The sequence below is a fragment of the Elgaria multicarinata genome, chromosome 18, assembly GCF_023053635.1.
Source record: "Elgaria multicarinata webbii isolate HBS135686 ecotype San Diego chromosome 18, rElgMul1.1.pri, whole genome shotgun sequence".
NCBI classification, from domain to species: domain Eukaryota; kingdom Metazoa; phylum Chordata; class Lepidosauria; order Squamata; family Anguidae; genus Elgaria; species Elgaria multicarinata.
In genome coordinates, this window is record NC_086188.1 from 20847643 (window position 1) to 20868195 (window position 20553).

Below are 20553 nucleotides of genomic sequence, written 5' to 3' on the forward strand. Positions count from 1 at the left end.
AGATGTAGTAGTGATGGGGGACTTCAATTACCCTGATATCTGTTGGGAGACAAAGGCCTTTGCTAGACCTACCTGATAATCCGGTGGTGAGGAGGAGAGATCCTTCGATGCAACTATTGCGGGCTCTCAACATAGTCTACACGTCAGGCCTGACAAGGTCAAGAAAGGACCCCGTCACGTCCACCATTTTTTTTCTTCTTAAAGGGGCAATGTGCATGAACGCTCGTGCGCTCAGGTAAGTGGCTTTTTAAAAATTTAATTGCTTTCTCCACTCCCCTATCCTAGCCCTGATGGCCGCAGCGCCCCTGAGGAGCACTGCGCCCTGTCTGCGGCTTCTCCTGGCTACTCACGAGTAATTGCGCTAACCAGGAAAAGCAGCAGAACGGTCTACATGTTCGCAGTCTCAGGCTCAGCCCGAGACCATGGGAAATACCGGGCCAAAAGTAGTGCCCACTATCCCAGGGCAAGGGAGAGTTATCCCTGCCTGAGGCCGGGATCCCCTGTGTGTCATCAGGACGCACAGGGGCGATCCCGGGTATCAACCCGGGATAACCTCTCACCTAGCTAAGGCCAAATACTGCCAAAAGCAGCCCTTCCAAGAAATTCCTGACATGTGTGGGTGATAACTTTCTCCTACAGAAAGTGGATTGGCAATCCTTGACTTGATATTGACCAATAGGGATGACTTAGTGGATAAAGTGGCAGTTACAGGAACTCTGGGGGAAAGTGACCACGTCATACTTGAATTCTTGATTATAAAGGAAGCAAAAGCTGAGTGTAGCCATACACGTACTCTGGATTTTAGGAAAGCTGATTTTAATAAACTCAGAACTATGATAAGTAAGGTCCCATGGCAAGTGAGCCTAATGAGAAAAGGAGTGCAAGATGGGTGGGAGTATTTAAAAAAGGAAATGTGAAAGGCACAATTACAAACAATTCCAACAAGGAAAAAAGATAGAAGACAACAGAAGAAACCAATGTGGCTCCACAAAAACCTTAGAGATGACCTGAAAACAAAAAAGGATACATATAGGCAGTGGAATAAAGGCCAGGCTACAAAAGAAGCGTACAGACAGGTAGCACAGAAGTGCTGAAATGGCGTCAGGAAGGCTAAAGCTGAGAATGAGCTGAGATTAGCGAGGGATGCTAAAAGCAATAAAAAGGCTTTCTTCAGATACGTGAGTAGTAAAAGACAAAGGAAAAAAATGGTGGTTCAACTGCTTAATGAGGATGGCAAATTGATAACAGATGACAAAGAAAAGGCAGAAGTGCTCAATTCCTACTTTGGGATACCTAATACCCTGGAAGACAGAAACAAACTTCAAAGTGATCTTGATAGGCTGGAGTGCTGGACTGAAAACAACAGAATGTAATTTAATAGGGATAAATGCCAAGTTCTACATCTAGGAAACAAAAACCAAATGCGCAGTTACAAGATGGGTGATACTTAGCTCAGCAATACTACAAACGAGAAGGATCTTGGAATTGTTGTAGATCACAAGGTGAATATGAGCCAACAGTGTGATATGGCTGCAAGAAAGGCAAATGCTATTTTAGGCTGCATTAATAGAAGTATAGCTTCCAAATCCTGCAAGGTACTGATTCCTCTCCATTCAGCCCTGGTTAGGCTTCATCTTGAGTATTGCTTCCAGTTCTGGGCACCACACTTCAAGAAGGATGCAGACAAGTTGAAGCGTGTTCAAAGGAGGGCAACGAGGATGATCGGGGGTCTGGAAACAAAGCCCTATGAGGAGAGACTGAAAGAACTGGGCCTGTTTAGCCTGGAGAAGAGAAGATTGAGGGGAGACATGATAGCACTCTTCAAATACTTGAAAGGTTTTCACACAGGAGGGCCAGGATCTCTTCTTGATCCTCGCAGAATGCAGGATAATAATGGGCTCAAGTTACAGGAAGCCAGATTCTGGCTGGATATCAGGAAAAATTTCCTCACTTTCTGAGCAGTGCGACAATGGAACCAGTTACCTAGGGAGGCTCTCCCACACTAAAGGCATTCAAGAGACACCTGGACAACCATCTGTCAGGGATGCTTTATGGTGGATTCCTGCACTGAGGGGGTTGTTGGACTCAAGGGCCTTATAGGCCCCTTCCAAACTCTATTCTATGATTCTGTGATTATTGGCCACCTGCTACTAGCATTCCCTTCCGAAGCAATATGCTTGAGCAGGTGTTCGTTGGACAAGACTGATTATCTAGATTCATCCCTATCTGGTTTTGGCCTTTGGTGTCTTATTGGATGACTTTTGCTGGCAGGAAAACCCTGTTGATTCTCTGGGTCTCTCAGCAGTTGTCAATACCATTGAACAGGGTATTCCTCTGGATAAGCTGGAGATTGGAGGTGCTGGAGGTTCCATTCCTACTTGGGTGATCTAAATGCTGGAGGACTACTGCTCAGCTCTATGGCAGATGAAGAAGTTCTTTTTTTGTCTCCCATGCTTTTTAACATCAGGAGCGTGCAGCCTTTTTGCTCCCAAAGGCCGTGTGCAGAGGTTGTTCAGGGTTGGCATGCTAGTAGGTGGGTTGGTAGCAGGCATGGCCAGGGCTCACCCCGTCCCCACAAACAGAGCCTCTCCCCAATCAGCACATGGCAAGGTGGATGTCTTTCAAGAAAACCATGCTATTCTCAGACTGCCAATCAGTTGATTAATTCACCTGCCCAAGTTAGTGGTGTTTACACTATGACTGGACTGGGGTTGTAATCCCTCTGAAGGAGCAGTTTGTGGAGCTTCTTGATATATCATCACTGGAGTAGATTTGCCACCTTACTGATGTCCGAGCTACCAGACTCCCCTGGGCATAAGAGAAGGCTGAGACCATTCTGAAGTGTTAAAATCTTGGTGCCGGGGACGGGGGACAGGGACGGGACTTGAATAATCATTATCATAAAAAGAAAAGAAAAGAAAAGAAAAGAGTCCTTCATCCGGATCCAATGACTCTGAATCTCATTGCATGGAGGATAAAGGGCCTGGAACACTTTCCCCCACTCCAGCACAGGTTCAAATAATCCTCGACGTATCAAAGCATCCTTCCACAAGGAAATCATACTCCGCTAAATGGACAGCTTTTTGCAAATTCGCAACTGAAAACAAATTTGACCCAAACAACAGCTCTATCACATTCTATGTTTCTGTCTCTCCCACACTAGAGGCCTTCAAGAGGCAGCTGGACAACCATCTGTCAGGGATGCTTTAGGGTGGGTGGATTCCTGCATTGAGCAGGGAGTTGGACTCAATGGCCTTATAGGCCCCTTCCACCTCTACTATTCTATGATTCTAAATGTCCTTCGCTTCTTCACTCACCTGTTCCATAAAGGACTAAAACTCTCCTCCATCCGTGTCTACCTAGCTGCCATTCCAGCTCATGCTCTTCAATTGATGGCTTCACAGTCTTCTCGCATCTGCTGGCACGCTCCTTTCTCAAAGGTCTAAACAACCTTGCTCCACCGCTCAAACCGCGGGCACAACCATGGGACCTATCCCTCGTGCTAAAAATACTCATGGCCAAACCTTTCAAACCTTGGCCATGTGCAATCTCCAGTTCCTATCCTGGAAGGTAGCATTTTTAGTCGCTATTACCTCAGCCAGAAGAGCTACCGAACTGGCAGCACTACGAATTGATCAGCCATACCTAATTTTTCATAAGGAATCTGTGTCCTTACATCTTGACGTTACCTTCCTACCTAAGGTAGCATCGGACTTCCATCTCAACGAATCAATATCATTACCGTCATTCTTTACAGAACCAAAGAGAAGCAGCTCCACATCCTAGATGTGAGGAGAGCACTAGCCTTCTACAAATCTAGGACTGAACCCTTCAGATCCACTAAACGCCTGTTTGTCTGTTACGGTGAACCATAAAAGGGCTCACCTGTTTTGTTGCAGCGAATAGCATCATGGATCAGACACACTATAATATTAGCCTACCAGATCTCCAAGAGAGACCTGCCATCACAGGTTAAAGCCCACTCCACTCGAGCAGTGTCAACTTCAACAGCCTTTGCTAGAGGAGTCTCCTTGTCATCCATCGTTATAAACTGGATATACAAGCCAGATCCAGCTCTCAGTTTGGAAGGGCCATGCTGGCATCAGTCCTTCATTGAGACCTTACCCACCTCCAGTAAGTCAGCTCGCTAATCACCCCATTAAGTGTGATGCATAGAGACCATGAAGAAGAATGATAGGTTGCTTACCTGTAACTGTGGTTCTTCGAGTGGTCATCTGTGCAGTCACAGTACCCTACCCCTGGTCCCCGCTTCAGTGTCGATATACATCGGTACCAATGATTCGGCTGAATCCTTAAGTTCGAGATAAAAAATTGCGGTCTCAAGGAACTGAGGAATTAGGCGGGAACACGATACATATACATACGACAGTGGGGGAGGAGTTCCCACCTAAAATGCTTTTCAGCTATTGGAACTTCTGGACAAGACTCTGCGCAGCCGCAGAGCCCCATTAAGTGTGACTGCACAGATGACTACTCGAAGAACCACAGTTACAAGTAAGCAACCTGTCATTATTGCTCCCAGAGCATTTATGATAGGGTCTTTCATTTCTGAATGCTGTTTGAACATTTCTACTATATGTGTATAATAATCATAGGCACTTTCTCCCCTTTTCCATTTATTTGTATTTATTAACCCCTTTATTAACATTTCTACTATATGTGTATAATAATCATAGGCACTTTCTCCCCTTTTCCATTTATTTGTATTTATTAACCCCTTTATTAACATTTCTACTATATGTGTATAATAATCATAGGCACTTTCTCCCCTTTTCCATTTATTAGTATTTATTAACCCCTTTAGATGTGGGAAAACCACATCTAAAGCAGCCAACAGTTTGCCATGGTGTTCTTTTACAGACTGAGTGCTACCCGGATCTACAGTGGGCCACTCTCTTTTCTCTTTTAGCTTTTCCCAATTTCTTTAAACTGCATTAGCTCCTTCCACGGGTCTGGAAAGGATTTGGCCAAATTGTGAAGTTCAGTGGGCGTCCAGGGAGAATGGAGGCTTCCGTCTGCTCCTGGCACTTGCCTCAGGGGAAGCTGTAATGCAGGAGTTTGGGATGGAGCACTTGACCTTAATTGCACCTGGTTGGCTTTGGCAAAGCCTCAGGTTTTGTCAATCTCTCTTTCTTCTGTGCCCTTGGAATGTGTGTGGGAAAACTAGGGCTATGCATAGGGCTGAAAGGTCTAAGGGTGAGTCCCATCCTCTGGACAACACTGGGTAGATAGGAGCCATGAGGCGGGGGTGGGGGTGAAGGGACATGCTTGGGCTGAATTTTTTTTTCCTCTCTAGCTTTTTCCAGCTGCATCTGCAGCTTTTTGTTTGAATCTTGCAGGGATTTAACCTTGTCAGCGAGTCTTTTAGACGCTTCATCATACCAATTAAAGTAAGCGTCCCACTGATCTTGACTCACTTTGCTTTGGTTCCTGATATAAAGGCACCCCTCAAATGTACAATTTTATTCAAGCTGAAGGTTCCCTCTAGGGTAAATTGCAAAGACTTACCATCCCTTGTACCTGAGTTCCAGATTTCCAGATATTTACACGTCTTTGCCTCATAGTGAATATACATGTAACAAACAGGTTTACTGCAGTGGGGCCCACGCCTGTCATACAACACTGGGGGACTCGAACCCACAACTCCCTTTATTTTAATCCACCTGACCTCTGCACATGGGCTATACAACTCTGTCCCAGTGACTCTGTGACTAAGTAGTGACTCGAACCCACAACCTTTTGAGTCCTGGATTTTGTGACTCAGGTGGGACTTGAACCCACAACCTTTTGAGTCCTGGTCTGGCTTCCTGTGGTCTGTGTTGCTGGGAACACCACCTTTCTGGGTTGGGAATCGGGCATATGGAAGGGTCAGAAAACCCGAGGAAGGACACCTGCGTTATTTAATTGGGAACCTGTATGCCATTAAGTGTGCACTAAGGTGTATCTGTCGGGTTCCCCCATTAACCAGCTCACCTGTCCAAATTGCTGATTCCTGGCCAATGCACCAAGAAACTCATGGAATTCTTTACATGGTCAAGAGATTGGACATGATTCAGGTAGCGCTCGCTCACCAATTGCTTTATTGCAACAACACAGAAAATACACGTTGCAATGGAGCTCTCTAATACAAGGAAAAGAAAACTGCCCACTGCCCACTTCTATAGATTTCAACAGTTTCCATACGTAATTAGAGCATGCCTTATTGCAGAGGTCAATTGTCCAATCACAAAGCTTACAATGTTTTAAGCATGGTATAACCTGTTGCCTGTTTACATGAGAAGTAGCTGTATCTCCCTTTGGCTCCCATCCTCCACATGTCTCAGCCTTGAGAAATAGCTTGATCATACATTTCCCTTTGCACCATATCCTTGGCCATGAGAGACAGCTGACCATGCACATTCTACATTCCACTTTTGCTTTTGCAACACAGAGTTAAAAGTAAGGCAAACTTCTTTTAGTAAAGCAACCTTTTGAATTTCTACTATAATAGACATCAAAGATCATGTGCGTTATAGTCTGGCTTCCTGCATTGCATTCGATGGCCTTATAGGCCCCTTCCAACTCTACTATTCTATGATTCTTGACTACATTATCATGAAGACTATTTTGGGGCACTATTAGAGCTGTTCTCTCCTTTATGGTGAATAAGCCTTTGTCCATGGTTGACAACCACGTCTCTCTTCCTTATAGGATTCAGTTTAAAGCCCTCCTGATGATGTTCTTCATGCTGTGGCCACATTCTTCCCAGCCCTTGTGAAGTGCAACCTGCCCCTTGCCAGCAGTCCTCACAAAAAGATGTGAGGACTTGAACAGCGAGCAGCCACTCTCCAAGGAATAAAGAAGATGAAGAGTTCTTAGACAGAACAGTGGAATTCTGGGACCATGGGCTACAGTTCCAGAATTCTACTGTTCTGTCTAAGAACTCTTCGTCTTCTTTATTCCTTGGAGGGTGGCTGCTCGCTGCTCAAGTCCTCACATTTTTTTCTCCAACAGTGCAACATAGGGAAGAAAACAAACATTGCACACACCTTGCAGGTCACCACTGGAGAATTCTTTCCATCCATAGTTTCTATTCCCTTTTTAATTGGGAACCCGTACCCCATTAGGTGTGCACTAATGTGTATCTGTTGGGTTCCCCCACTAACCAGCTCGCCTTTCCAATTTGCTTTTGTGCTTTTGTCCTGTCCTCCCTGGTTAACTATAGAGTCCCCTAGTATATGAGTGTGTCACCAGAAAATTTTGTTTGTTAGGGACCTCCTCTGCTGATCTCCCTGCAAAACTCCTGTTAGCTTTCCCTGTTCGCTTCCTCTGATCGCTCTCTCTCTCTCTCCGGGAGCTCGCTTCCTTGTATACCTTTTAGCCCAGCTGGGGCAGTTTCCTTTCCTTTGCTCTGCTCAGCCTAGGAGTCAGAAAACAGAAACAGAATCTCCCTTACTTACAGTTTTACAGCAATCATTCATAATTTCATGCTCTGGTCCAGTTTTGGATAGATAAGAACAATTGTTAAGATGCTCAGATGCTAACTGCAAAAAAAAAAAAAAAAAAAAAAAAAACAACCACATTTTTATAATGTTTCTTTATAAATAGCTAGAATTCAGTATTATAAGCAATAGATTTCTTGTAGATTTAGGTTGGTATTGATGGTTCTCCATGGACTCTTTGACTCACACATTTGGATTCTGTGCCTGTGCCTTAAAGAAGTTCACATCAGAGACTCCAGTCAGCATTACCAGAGCTCTACCAAGCAGGACTAATGGAATTTATTATCACACCATTGGAATTGCAAGGTGCTGAAAGTACTGTGGAAAAAATGACCCCTACCACCTTTGCATTCACCTCTGTGCTCCTAGTCAGCCAGCCTCTTGACTTCTGTCTCCCCAGCTAATCTCTGTTCTGCCCTTGGCTCCTCAGGCTAAAAACTAAATGCCTGGGAGAAAAGAAAGGTGCCAAAGAGATCATCATGTACAGTAAGTGCCAAACGAGCCTCCTTGGGCAGGGCATTCCATTCATGGGGCAGCACAACTGATAGAGCACAACTCTTGTAGTCACCTGCCAATCATCCTTCAGTTTGGCACAAAAGAAGCATGCATCAAAACTTTGCAGCTGCTCTTGCAATGGATTTGCAGGCACTGGCATGTACAGCTGTATGAAAGTGGAACAGAATAGCACTCAGAAGTGTGAGAACCCAACAGTGTAAGACACTGCATTGATTCCTGCATTGAGCAGGGGGTTGGACTCGATGGCCTTGTAGGCCCCTTCCAACTCTGCTATTCTTTGATTCTATGACACAGCCGCCAGCTGATAGTGAAGGGGATTGTGCATGCTTTCTTGGTCTTAGTATATAAATAACATATGCTGCTATCACTAACAATTCTCTAGTATTGCCGTCATGGATTAGCATGCTCATGTCTGCATGTTTTTAATGGTAATTACTCAAATATGTATTGGTGACTGACTGAAAAAATGGATAAAAGCAAATAATTCTTATTATCTACTAGAAATGACAGTAATTTCATGCTTTGCAATATTGATTTCTAGCCACTGTTGAGATATTCTTTATAAAGAAATATTGCAAAAACATGGCTTCCTCCACTTTTTTAGATGTAGCATGTTTACAACTGTTCCTACCAATCCAAACCTAGACCAAAGTTATAGACTAGAACATAAAATTATGCTTAATTTGAGTCATGAATGGTTACTGTACAATTAGAATTAAAGGAGTTTTCTAGGCACAGATGTAGCTATTTTGAATGTGCCCTTCCTGTCCCCACTGCAGCAGTTGTGGCAACATGTGGATTCCAAGCCACGGGAGTAACATCTTCAAGAAACACCATATACCAATGTTGTCCCACTATTAGTCCAAAATGCATTTATTTATTGCATTTATATCCCACCTTTTTTCTTTCAAGCAATCCAAGATGGCATACATAATCCTCCTCCTCTCCACTTTATCCTCACAACAACAGCCTTCTGAAGTAGGTTGGGCTGAGAGTCTGTGACTGGCCCAAAGTCACCCTGTGAGTTTCCATGGCTGAGTGGGGACTCGAACCTGGATCTCCTGACTCCCAGTCCACCATTACACCGCACTGGTTCTCTAGTGCAAGAAGGTTTTCAAAGAGGTCATTGAGTCAAGTCCCCCAAGCAGAAAAGAAGTGCTTACTTTCAATGCCCAAAGTGTGCCCAGGCCACTTGCCTTTTCAAAGTAGATCCTGTAAACTTGGATGGAAGTTTGACCAAATTGAGAACTGTAAACTGCCCAGAGAGCTTCGGCTATTGGGCAGTTTAAAAATGTAATAAATAAATAAATAAATAAATTTGTGGTGTGTCTCATAGCAGAGGGACACAAGTTTTGAAATCACCCAGTGGCTCTGGGTCAGACCTGAAGTGCTGGCCCACCTGACTTGCCTCACAATGTTCTCAGTGAATCTCCTGTGATGTTTCATTCCAGAACCTCATCATAGAGTGTGTTGGTCGAAGGGTATTGCTGATAGGTGGCTACAGCCTCATGGCAGTATGGGCCATTGTCTTCATGGTGGCTTTATCCCTGCAGGTAATTGAACTCTTCCTCCTTCATCTGAAAGTGAGTGAGTGGGTGGAATTGAGCAGGGTCCAAACACTAGTTGGGCTCCTCTGAAGTCATTCATCTCCCCCTTGTCCTCTTGGGCTTGCAGGATCAACTCACTTGGATGCCTTACGTCAGCATGGCCTGCATCTTTGCTTACATCCTGAGCTTTGGCATTGGACCAGGTTAGTAAGAGTAGAGTTTTACTCCATTAACCAAAAGCTGTATGGCAGCTGCTCACATTCAGATTGGAGCTTGAGCAGCTCTAACATTTTGATGGGAATTCTTGGCATCCAGGAGAACTTAGATGTACATCAACTGAGATTCTCAATCTGATGCCTCCCTCCTTCTGCCATCTGCACCCTTCCACGAGCCTCTCCCAGAAGGCTTCATGAAGCCAGGTGCAAAAGGACCCAGCAGTGGCTACTGGAAAATTCACTGGGCCATGAGAGATACCAAAGAGAACATGGGCACAAGAATCAAAGGGATTATGCTGGGTGGCTGGTATGGCATGACATCCGCTTTCCTCCAAAGGAGCACACCCAAGTCCTTTCCTACGAAGGCAAGAATTTATTTATTTAAAACATTTCTACCCCACATTTTCTTTGAAAATTTAAGGTAGTTGACAACATGGATAATTTTAAATAAAATGAAAACGAGCAGGAAAACATTTTGTTGCTAGCTTTGGCTGCTGGGAGAATCTGGTGGTGTACATGTGCCCCTATTGACCGGGCTTTGGGAGAGGTTTCAGGCCATGATGGGCTTCTCTCTCCCCCGCCCCCAAGGTTGTCAAAATTGACTTACCTGATCAAAACATACACAAGAATAGCCTCTAGGTCAGGAGTTGGATAGAGATTTGCCAAGTATTACAGAAATCAATGAATAATGTATTTCATTCATTTAGCTGGTGTGACAGGAATTCTACCCACGGAGATTTTTGACCAGGTGACCCGCCCAGCTGCTTACATGATCAGTGGTTCCCTGCTCTGGATGAACTTATTTCTGGTGGGCATGGCATTTCCTTTCATTGTGGTAAGCTATATCTAGATAAAGTGCCAGGCTGTTAAAATGGGCTATGAAGTGGCAGAATTGTTCTAAGCCATGTGTTCTTTCTGTTCTGTAGCATGTGCATTATGCACCTACTTGCATTTAACCCTCTCGTGTGAATGTCAGGGAGTGTTGAATGCATGTGATTCTCCTCATCCTAGGGTTGAACAGTTGTCTTCCTCCCCTTGCTTCCCAGGCAGTGTCATGTGCTAAATGAACACAAAGGAAGGGCTCCCCCTCGTCTCCCTAGGACCAGTAAGCAAAGTCTAGGCCCAGTTCTCTGCCAACACCAACAAGGCTGTCTGGCCTTTTCACTGGGAAAGAGAGGAGGGAAGCATCACCAAATGGAGGAAGAAAGAGAGCCAAGACTCTGGTGCTGTAAATAGATCTTTTCCTTTATTTTTTATTCTTTAATGAGTTCTTCAATCTGTTCGACGCATTTCAGAAAATTATCCTTCACCAGGAGCTACATGTAAAACAAGTATATAACTATGAATTAGACAAGCAACAACTTAAAAATGAAACGTTAAACAGTTTGGCATTAAACAGTGAAGAGCTTTTTGTCTTAATGATTCAGTATTTAATCAGTGCTGTTTCGGTAGGCAATAAGGGTGGGGTTGGAGCAGCAAAAGTCCGTTCAACCGGCTCAGCACAAGTCTGGGTTTTTTAACCGACAGACCCAGCAAGATGGAGGACAACCGCCCTGCCCTCCTCTTTTGTCAGCAGGAACGCCCCCAGCAAAAGTATCTTCCCTAAAAAGAGGGCCTAACGCCTTCCTTGATGTTCGTTTTGCTCAGTTCATCAGAGAACTCACTTGCAACAACACAGGCTTCTTTAAATGTCCACTGTTTTTCCTTCTCATGGGAATAGTTTGTGATTCTGCCTTCAATATTTCAGATTTCAGGATTTCCCATCCCTCTTGATTTTTTTTCTTCAGCATTTCCAGCCATGGGATCTCACCCAACATTTCCCTGAGCTTCTTCAAATTGCTTTTCTTAAAATCCAAGTTATACATCCAACTAAGTTCATTTTTCACAGACCTCTCTATCACGAATTCCAGAGTGATATGGGGGCTGTCTATACGTCTTCTAAGCGCCACGGTGGCTGCACAGTGGGGCTGCATGGGTTGCAGCCACTAACTCACAACCTCCGTGGGGCTTTTATACAAAGTTGCACTTTTAAAAAGTCAGGGACTTACCTTGACTTTTTTCTTCAAAGCGAGGTCACCACAGCCCTTCTGCCATATGACTTCACTCCTGTGTCCAGCCGGGGGCCTTCTGAGGCAGGTGGCATCCCCTGATTGGTCACCGCAGAGGATGGGGGCGGTGAGCTGAATGGTTACCGGAAAGCATATGCTGCCTCCTGCCATTGGGATTACCTGCTGCCACCCCACAGCAGCAAAATCATGGGGGCGGCAAAGCAGCAGCAATGCGGCACCGTGAAGGCAGGGTGCAGCTTCCCGCTTTCCCTGCTCTGTTTACCTGCAAGCTACTGGGATCCACCTCCACTGTCTTGTCTCCTTTGACTTTTGCCTCAGTAGTCAGCTCTGGGCTCTTGCCACCCTCATTCCCACCCACCCGAGTTAGTTCCCTGTCCCAGGCTTGGCATAGGGTTAGGCTTTGAGAATGTGTTCTATTATTGCATTCAGACTGGTTTTGCTGCTCTTCTTCTGGCTTTTGTCAGTTATGAGTTCCTTGATTCAAAAGTAATTCTTCTTCTTCGTGGTCTCTGTGCATCACACTGATGGGCTCTGTGCCTATGCGGAGCTTCATTCGGGAAACTTCAATAGCCTAGAGTTTTGGCGGGAACCCAGTCCCTTCTGCACATATCCCAAGGGGTTCCCGCCCAACCCCTCAGTTCTTCGTTGACTGCCGTTGTGGCAGCTTCAACTAGGGCTTCTCTGTTCATTCAAACTGCTTAGATTTTTTTTTAATAAAAGAATTATATAGTTTTATTCACCTTCCTTTCTATCTCATATCTCTTCTTCTTTCCATTTTTGCGGTTGATTTCTTCGTGTTTTATTTCTTAGCGATCCTTGATTGCTGTGTCTTGGCGCATAGCCATTAAGGCGCCTTTCCATAAGTGTATCTGTTGCAGGAGTAAACTCCCCCCCCCCCATAGACGGGCACTCCCTCTGCATTTTATGCTTGGGTGAAGGGCATAAAGTTGAAACTTGCCATCACTGTATGTCCTTCACCAGACAGACAAGAAAACACAGAGCGGATTGTTTGCGATCTCTGCTCTGGGATGAAGCCCTTAGAGCGGTGGATACGCACCCTAAGACGAACAAACCCAGGCTGATGTCGGTGCCAACTCGAGGAGATATTTTGAAAGGCAACACTGACAACCTCACAACAATTCAGGTCTCCCCTGCAAGATCAGCTTCAGCTGTAATCACTACCTGCAAACCACCAACATGCAGCCAATCACTGCAGCCAAACACCAGTCTAAAATGGTCAAAAAGACAAACCATCTAGACCCGCAAAAGAAAAAGAAATGCAGAAAGCAGAAAGCTCTGTCTCCCAGAGGCACACCACCAGGACTTTCTTCACCACAGAATGCCTCTTCAGTACCGAAGGGAGCTTGGACACCAGCTCAAATATTGGCCTCGGTACCGACGCCCAGATCGATACCGAATGCCTCGGTCTCCGAGGGGGAATTGGTTGAACCATCACCATCCGATACAGTAGTACAGGCTATTAGACCAGCCTCGCCTAGCCAATTGGAACCCGCAATTTCCGTTCCGTCGGAAAGAGGGATTGAACAAAATTAGTACCGTAGAGGCAGATCCAGATCCCCTCATACAGAGTGGGGCATGCCACCAAGACATAGACAGCGAGGGAATTATGTGCCACCATCGCCAGCGGTGGTGAGACGATATACAGCAGCACACTTGATACCGAGCCAGCTGCAATCACCTGTTATAGACACTAACCCTATACTGCAGCGAGCTGAAAGAGACTCCCATGGATCTCCCACTGATGATTACCAGTCAGATTCGCTATCGGTATCGTCCATCACCCCATCGACTTCATCTCCGGACGACGCAGTAGGGTCACAAGAACCTGCCTCACCACCGGAGGACATAGGAAGTTTTTCAGAGCATATTCTCTGGATGGCTCGGACATTGGGTTTGGAAACCCAACAGCATGTGGAACGGCCTAAGGACCTGGTCTTCGAAGTGGTAACAATGGAAAGCCCCACATTGGTTTCCATACCATACCTGCCAACACTGCTACAAACTGCACAACCATCATGGAAGAACCCATCCTCCATGATTCCAGCCTCTAAGCACCTGGAGAACATGTAAAAGTGCAGGAAGGAGAAGTCACCTTTCTCTTCAAGCACCCGGCGCTGAATTCAGTGATCGTGGAATCATCTCAAAGAAGATCACAAAAAATACACGCTTCCCCAGTGGATAAAGGTAGGCGACTCGACCTTATGGGTTGACGAGTTTATACCTCAGCATCACTCACTATGAGAGTGACCAATTACCAGGCCACAATGGCCCGATACCAGTTATTTCTGTGGGAGAAAATAGGGGCATTGTGTGATGATCTCCCTGATGATCATAGGGAATTAGCTAGAATTTTCCAGGCTGAAGCATCAAAACTCGCAAAACAGGAAATACATACCGCAAGACATCAAACTGATTGTGGTACCAGAACAATGATGGCTGCCATCGCCCTACGGAGGCATGCATGGCTATGTTCCACAGGATTGTCACAGGAGGCAAGGACGAGGATAGAAGATCTCCCGTTCGATGGGGTCGGGTTGTTTAATTCCAAGACAGATGAAACCATGGTCTCTGTCCAAAAAGCAAGGAATACTGCAAAGAAGATGGGCCTAACACCACCCCAACAACCGTTTAGACAACGCCGTTGGTACCGACAGCAGTACCAACCACCTAATCGTTTTTAGAACAACCGTCCTTTCCTCCAGCAGCAGCAACAGGCTCAACAAGCGAAGCGGACCCAATATGGCTCAGGGAAATTCCAGTCCTATCACAAACGGCAGGATTTCTAAAAAAAAAATTAAAAAATTCTCAGACGTAACGACTGTCTTTTTCGATAGCCATCTCACAAATTATCTCCATGCATGGGAAGGCATTACGACAGGCAAATGGGTGTTCAGCATAATCAAGGGATTGAATGGGATTGAATTTGACACCCCTCCTCCTTTTTTGGGACTCAAATTGACAGCTCCATCTACTGTACTCAAAACCAAGGTGAACACTATTTGACCGCTCTACCAGCACTCAGCGGATTTTATTCCTGGTATTTCACAGTCCCAAAAAAGGATAGGGGTCTCAGACCTATCCTAGACCTCAGGGACGTGAACCAATTCATAACAACACAAAAGTTAAGAATGGTTACTCTCGCAGCCATCGTCCCACTCCTGACATAGGGAAATTGGTTCGTCACAATAGATCTCAAAGATGCCTATTTCTACATTTTGATACGGGAAAGACAGTCAACAATATCTCCGCTTCGCAATAGGGAAAGATTTTTTTCAATTTCAAGTACTCCCTTTTGGTTTGGCCACAGCCCCACAAGTATTTACAAAGTGTATGGCTGTGGGTTGCGCTCATTTGAGAACCCAAGGCATACAAATTTACCCATATATCGACGACTGCCTCCTGGTAGCCAAGTCACACTGTCAACTCGAATATCACCTCTCAATTACTTTACAGACACTGTACAACCTCGATCTATGTGTAAATAAAGAAAAGTCAGTTCTGCAACCTGTGCACACCACTCGATTCATAGGAGTAGATATAGATACCATACAAGACCGGGTGTTTCTCCCTCCTCAAAGAGCACGCACATTATCCAGAAAGCTTCAAACCCGAGCTACAACCTCTGCACATGCTGTTCAAAGACTATTGGGATACATGACGACGACAACGGCTGTTGTCTCCTTCGCACGACTTTACATGAGGGATCTCCAAAATTGGTTTCTACAGGTCTTCAATACTCAGTTAGACGACCAACGCATCAGACTTCAAATACCCAGGGCAGTCAAAGACTCTCTATTATGGTATGGAAACATAGTCAACCTCACCGTGGGAATCCCTTTCCACAAACCGCCTACGACCAAGATGGTGACAACGAATGCCTCACTCTCTGGCTGGGGAGCACACTGTGGTCTACTCAGAGTCGAAAGCTGAAGCAGCAAACCACATCAACTATCTAGAACTTCTTGCGGTAGAAAAGACACTGATATTGTTCGTGACTACCCTTCAATATCGACACATCTCGATGGCATCAGACAATACCACAGCAGTATTTTGTATAAACAAACAAGGAGGAACACGCTCCAGTCACTTCCTCCATCTCACCAAAAGAATATGGAAATGGTGCATAATGCACCATATATATTTGCCAGCAGTACATGTAGCTGGTCAGAACAATACAATTGCCGACCTATTAAGCTGCTCTGCATTATATACCCACAAGTGGAAGCTACACCACAACATTGTTACCCTCTTGTTTGCCCAATCGGGATCAGCAACAATAGATTTGTTTGCAACAGAGCTCAATACAGCATGACCAGAGTTCTGCAGCATGACCGAGCAGGCAGCAGCCCAAGCTCTATTGGGTTATGATTGAAGGGAACACTCTTTATCTGTTTCCCCTGTTTCTGCTCATAACCAAATTACTGATAAAAATATCCTCATAGCTCCATGGTGGCCACGCCAACCATGGTTCACCAAGTTACTTCTCTCCAACAACTGGTTTTACAGACTTTCCCAATGACCAGACTTGCTGACAACACACCAAGGGAAGATCAGACATCCCAATATCGAGTCACTGTGATTGACAACTTGGAGGATCAGTGCTTAGATCCTCAGTGCCTACCGGAATCGATACAAAAAATCATTGTGGAGTCACGAAAACCATCCACACGCCGATCTTATTTATCGAAGTGGAAAAGTTTCTCGATTTTTCAGAAAATGCCAATTTTAATCCTTTATCTGCCTCAGTAACTGAAATCTTACCATTTCTATATTCTTTGCACCAAACTGACCTCAAACCTGCATCTTTAAAAGTTTATTTGTCAGCAATTGCAGCACATCAGGGCCACAGGAATAGATACCCTATATCACACCCTCTTGTGAGAAGTTTCTTAAAGGGTCTAAGGAATACATCCGGATCATCACATTCGATAGTTCCTGCCTGGAGCCTGTCGGTGGTTCTACATACTCTCACAAAGGCTCCCTTTGAACCCCTGGCAACCACTGATCTGAGACTTATATCTTTCAAATTAGCCTTCTTAATTGCAATCACATCAGCTCAAAGCCATACACGTACTCTGGATTTTAGGAAAGCTGATTTTAATAAACTCAGAACTATTTTGGGCTGCATTAATAGAAGTATAGCTTCCAAATCACATGAGGTACTGGTTCCTCTCTATTCGGCACTGGTTAGGCCTCATCTAGAGTATTACGTCCAGTTCTGGGCTCCACAATTCAAGAAGGATGCAGACAAGCTGGAGCGTGTTCAGAGGAGGGCAACCAGGATGATCAGGGGTCTGGAAACAAAGCCCTGTGAAGAGAGACTGAAAGAACTGGGCATGTTTAGCCTGGAGAAGAGAAGATTGAGGGGAGACATGATAGTACTCTTCAAATACTTAAAAGGTTGTCACACAGAGGAGGGCCAGGATCTCTTCTTGATCCTCCCAGAATGCAGGACACGGAATAATGGGCTCAAGTTAAAGGAAGCTAGATTCCAGCTGGACATCAGGAAAAACTTCCTGACTATTAGAGCAGTACGACAATGGAACCAGTTACCTAAGGAGGTTGTGGGCTCTCCCACACTAGAGGCCTTCAAGAGGCAGCTGGACAACCATTTGTCAGGGATGCTTTAGGGTGGATTCCTGCATTGAGCAGGGGGTTGGACTCAATGGCCTTGTAGGCCCCTTCCAACTCTGCTATTCAATGATTCTATGAAAGGGCTGGAGAATTGACAGCTCTGAGGGTGGATTCACCATACTTGGTGTTCCATAAAGACAAAGTAATTTTGCATCCTGATGTAGCTTTTTTGCCCAAGGTGGTATCTGATTTAGGGCAAGACATTATCCTTCCGTCCTTTTTTTCCTACACCATCGACGCCACTCGTACGTAACTTGCATTCCTTAGATGCTCGCAGGACTCTAGCTTTTTATAAAGCTAGAACGGAATCACTCAGAACCACACCTCAATTATTTGCATCCTATGGAGGCAAATCAAAGGGATTACTTATTTCTGCTCAATGGCTGGAGACCTGGGTCATTCAGACCATTAAATTAGCTTATGAACTTGAGAAGTTACCAATACCATCACAAGTTAAAGCTCATTCAACAAGGGCAAGTTGTGACGGTGGCATTTGGAAAAGGAGTTCCGTTACCAACTCTTTGTAGAGCTGCTACATGGAGGAAACTTTCTACATTCATAAAGCATTATCATCTCGACATCCGTGCTAGACAAGACTGCACCTTCGGTCGGGCAGTGCTTTCAGAGATTCTACACTGATAACACCAACCCACCTCCAAGGTATGTTAGCTTGTTAATCGCCCATCAGTGTGATGCACAGAGATCACGAAGAAGAAAGTCAGGTTACTTATCTGTAAATGAAGTTCTTCGAGTGGTCATCTGTGTATTCACACGACCCACCCTCCTTCCCCACTGTGGTGTTATTGATATGTGTGTAACTTTGATACTGTAAAGTTTTTATTCCTCTCGTTACTGGGTTGGCCACAATGTCGGTCTCCTAGGAACTGAGGGGTTGATACCCCTTGAGATATGTGCAGAAGGGACTGGGTTCCTGCCAAAACTCTAGGCTGTAGAAGTTTCCCGAATGAAGCTCCGCACAGGCGCAGAGCCCAGCAGTGTGAATGCACAGATGACCACTCGAAGAAGTTACAGGTAAGCAACCTGACTTTCTCCCCTCACTTAGTCTGCAGACATAACCAAGAAGTTTGCAGTTTTATTTGGATATTAATATTTGATGTTAAATGCTGTGGGAGTGGTAGACATGGTTTACTTGGACTTCCAAAAGACTTCTGTTGAAGTCATAGATTAGATCAAAATTCTGGGGTTGATTCACAGCTCTGAAGATGACATTTGGCTCCAATAAATTTCTTGGAGAGAAGTTGGAATGCCTTGGAATTACCTTCTTTCCTGTATATCATATTTTCTTCCTTAAAGTTTGGAGACTGTTATTTCACGACTGTTTCAGAACCAATCTGTGAGGTGAGGGTTACCTCTCTCATTGGTGCAGGACACGGAATAACGGGCTCAAGTTAAAGGAAGCCAGATTCCGGCTGGACATCAGAAAAAACTTCCTGACTGTTAGAGCAGTACAACAATGGAATCAGTTACCTAGGGAGGTGGTGGGCTCTCCCACACTAGAGGCCTTCAAGAGGCAGCTGGACAAGCATCTGTTGGGGATGCTTTAGGGTGGATTCCTGCATTGAGCAGGGGGTTGGACTCGATGGCCTTGTAGGCCCCTTCCAGCTCTGCTATTCTATGATTCTATGATTCTATTACATGAACAAGCAACTAAGAGGAGGAACTCATCCCCATTTATTCAGACTGCCTCACAGAAAAGATTGATTTCCCCCTCTACCTCCCAGCCCCCTGCCCTATATTTCATTCATAGAAGTGATACCTTTGGATGAGTAGAGACAAACACAAATTCAGCAGTGAGTTTGCACTCATCACATTTTAGGCACACACACCACCACTATCGCCCCCGATGAGGAGAAACATGCTTTTCTAGCTTATTCAGAAGCTGGATTTGCAGACTGCTGATTGATGTAAGTGACAATCACAAAGATATCACTCCCCCTCCACTTTTCAAAGCAGTTTTCAATATATAAAATATGTGGAGGGGAAGCTTTAAAGGAAGCCTAGCAACCACATGCTTAAGTGGGTAACCTGGCAGACACCTGAATAAGCACCAAAGCAAAGTGCATACCCTACCTGGCTGGGGCTCTGAAGCAAAATGCCAGTGTGTAGCTATATTTGCTAATGTCTCTTCCTTCTCTCTTTTCCCTTTAGGAAGGTCTGGGGTATTATTGCTATCTTCCTTTCTTCACAGTTTGTGTCTGCACTGCTGTCTATGTTGGTGTCTTCCTCCCTGAGACAAAGGGAAAAACGTTCCTGGAAATCTCAGAAGAGTTCAACAAGCGCAACTACAAACCTCAGATATGTGAGAATTCTTGGACACATTTTGAAGAAATCAAATCCACCATGTTGTAACCTCAGAAGAAAGGAGAGCAGCCAGAAGGAAAGGGGAAGCCATTGTACTGGCATCTATGTCTTCCTCCTCCCCACATCTTTTCCTAGTAGAGAATAGCAAGCCAATTTGAGTGTGTAATCAAACATGTACAGAAATGCTAACTTCAAGGTTCAGCTTCAAAATACTGGGAATTTTGATTTAAGTTTTAAAGAAACCTTAGTTTTCACTTTGTGTGTGTGTGTGTGTGTGTGTGTGTGTGTGAGAGAGAGAGAGAGAGAGAGAGAGAGAGCCCTCGTCTATACGACAGTGGGATTGCTCCTCATTAAGTAAAACCCCGATTTTTCATTGATTCAAATGTAGGTAAAGAGCGTCACACTGCAGCAGCAACAGTGATTTATTTCCTGAATTATTATTATTATTTATTAATGTGCACATGCGCAGTACCGCATTATCCCATATACGATGCGCAGTACCGCATTATCCCATATACGATGATAAAGAGTAGAAGCCAACAAAGCTATAAATCTTATCTGTGGAGCTCTGCAGACAAACACACAAACCGAGTGGGAGCGGGGGGGATGGGGCTACAGAGAGAAAGGCAGGAGGCAGCAGAACACGTCTCCTCATCTGGTTGCCTGTTTCCCTCTCTTTCTTTTTGTGAACTGCCCAGAGAGCTTCGCATATTGGGTGGTACAAAAA

General features: G+C 44.9%; 1 protein-coding gene across 2 annotated transcripts in view; it reads left to right on the plus strand.

Annotated features, from left to right (window-relative positions):
• Window positions 1-19878, plus strand: part of LOC134410573 (solute carrier family 2, facilitated glucose transporter member 11-like) — a 36683-nt gene extending 16805 nt beyond the window's left edge. For both annotated transcript variants that reach the window (XM_063143908.1, XM_063143907.1), the window contains 4 exons: window positions 9470-9571; window positions 9693-9768; window positions 10488-10615; window positions 19674-19878. In XM_063143908.1, coding sequence (XP_062999978.1) covers window positions 9470-9571; window positions 9693-9768; window positions 10488-10615; window positions 19674-19874 — 507 coding nt within the window. In that variant the 3' untranslated portion in view covers window positions 19875-19878. The remainder of the gene's footprint in view (window positions 1-9469; window positions 9572-9692; window positions 9769-10487; window positions 10616-19673) is intronic.
• Window positions 19879-20553: the final 675 nt, after the last annotated feature.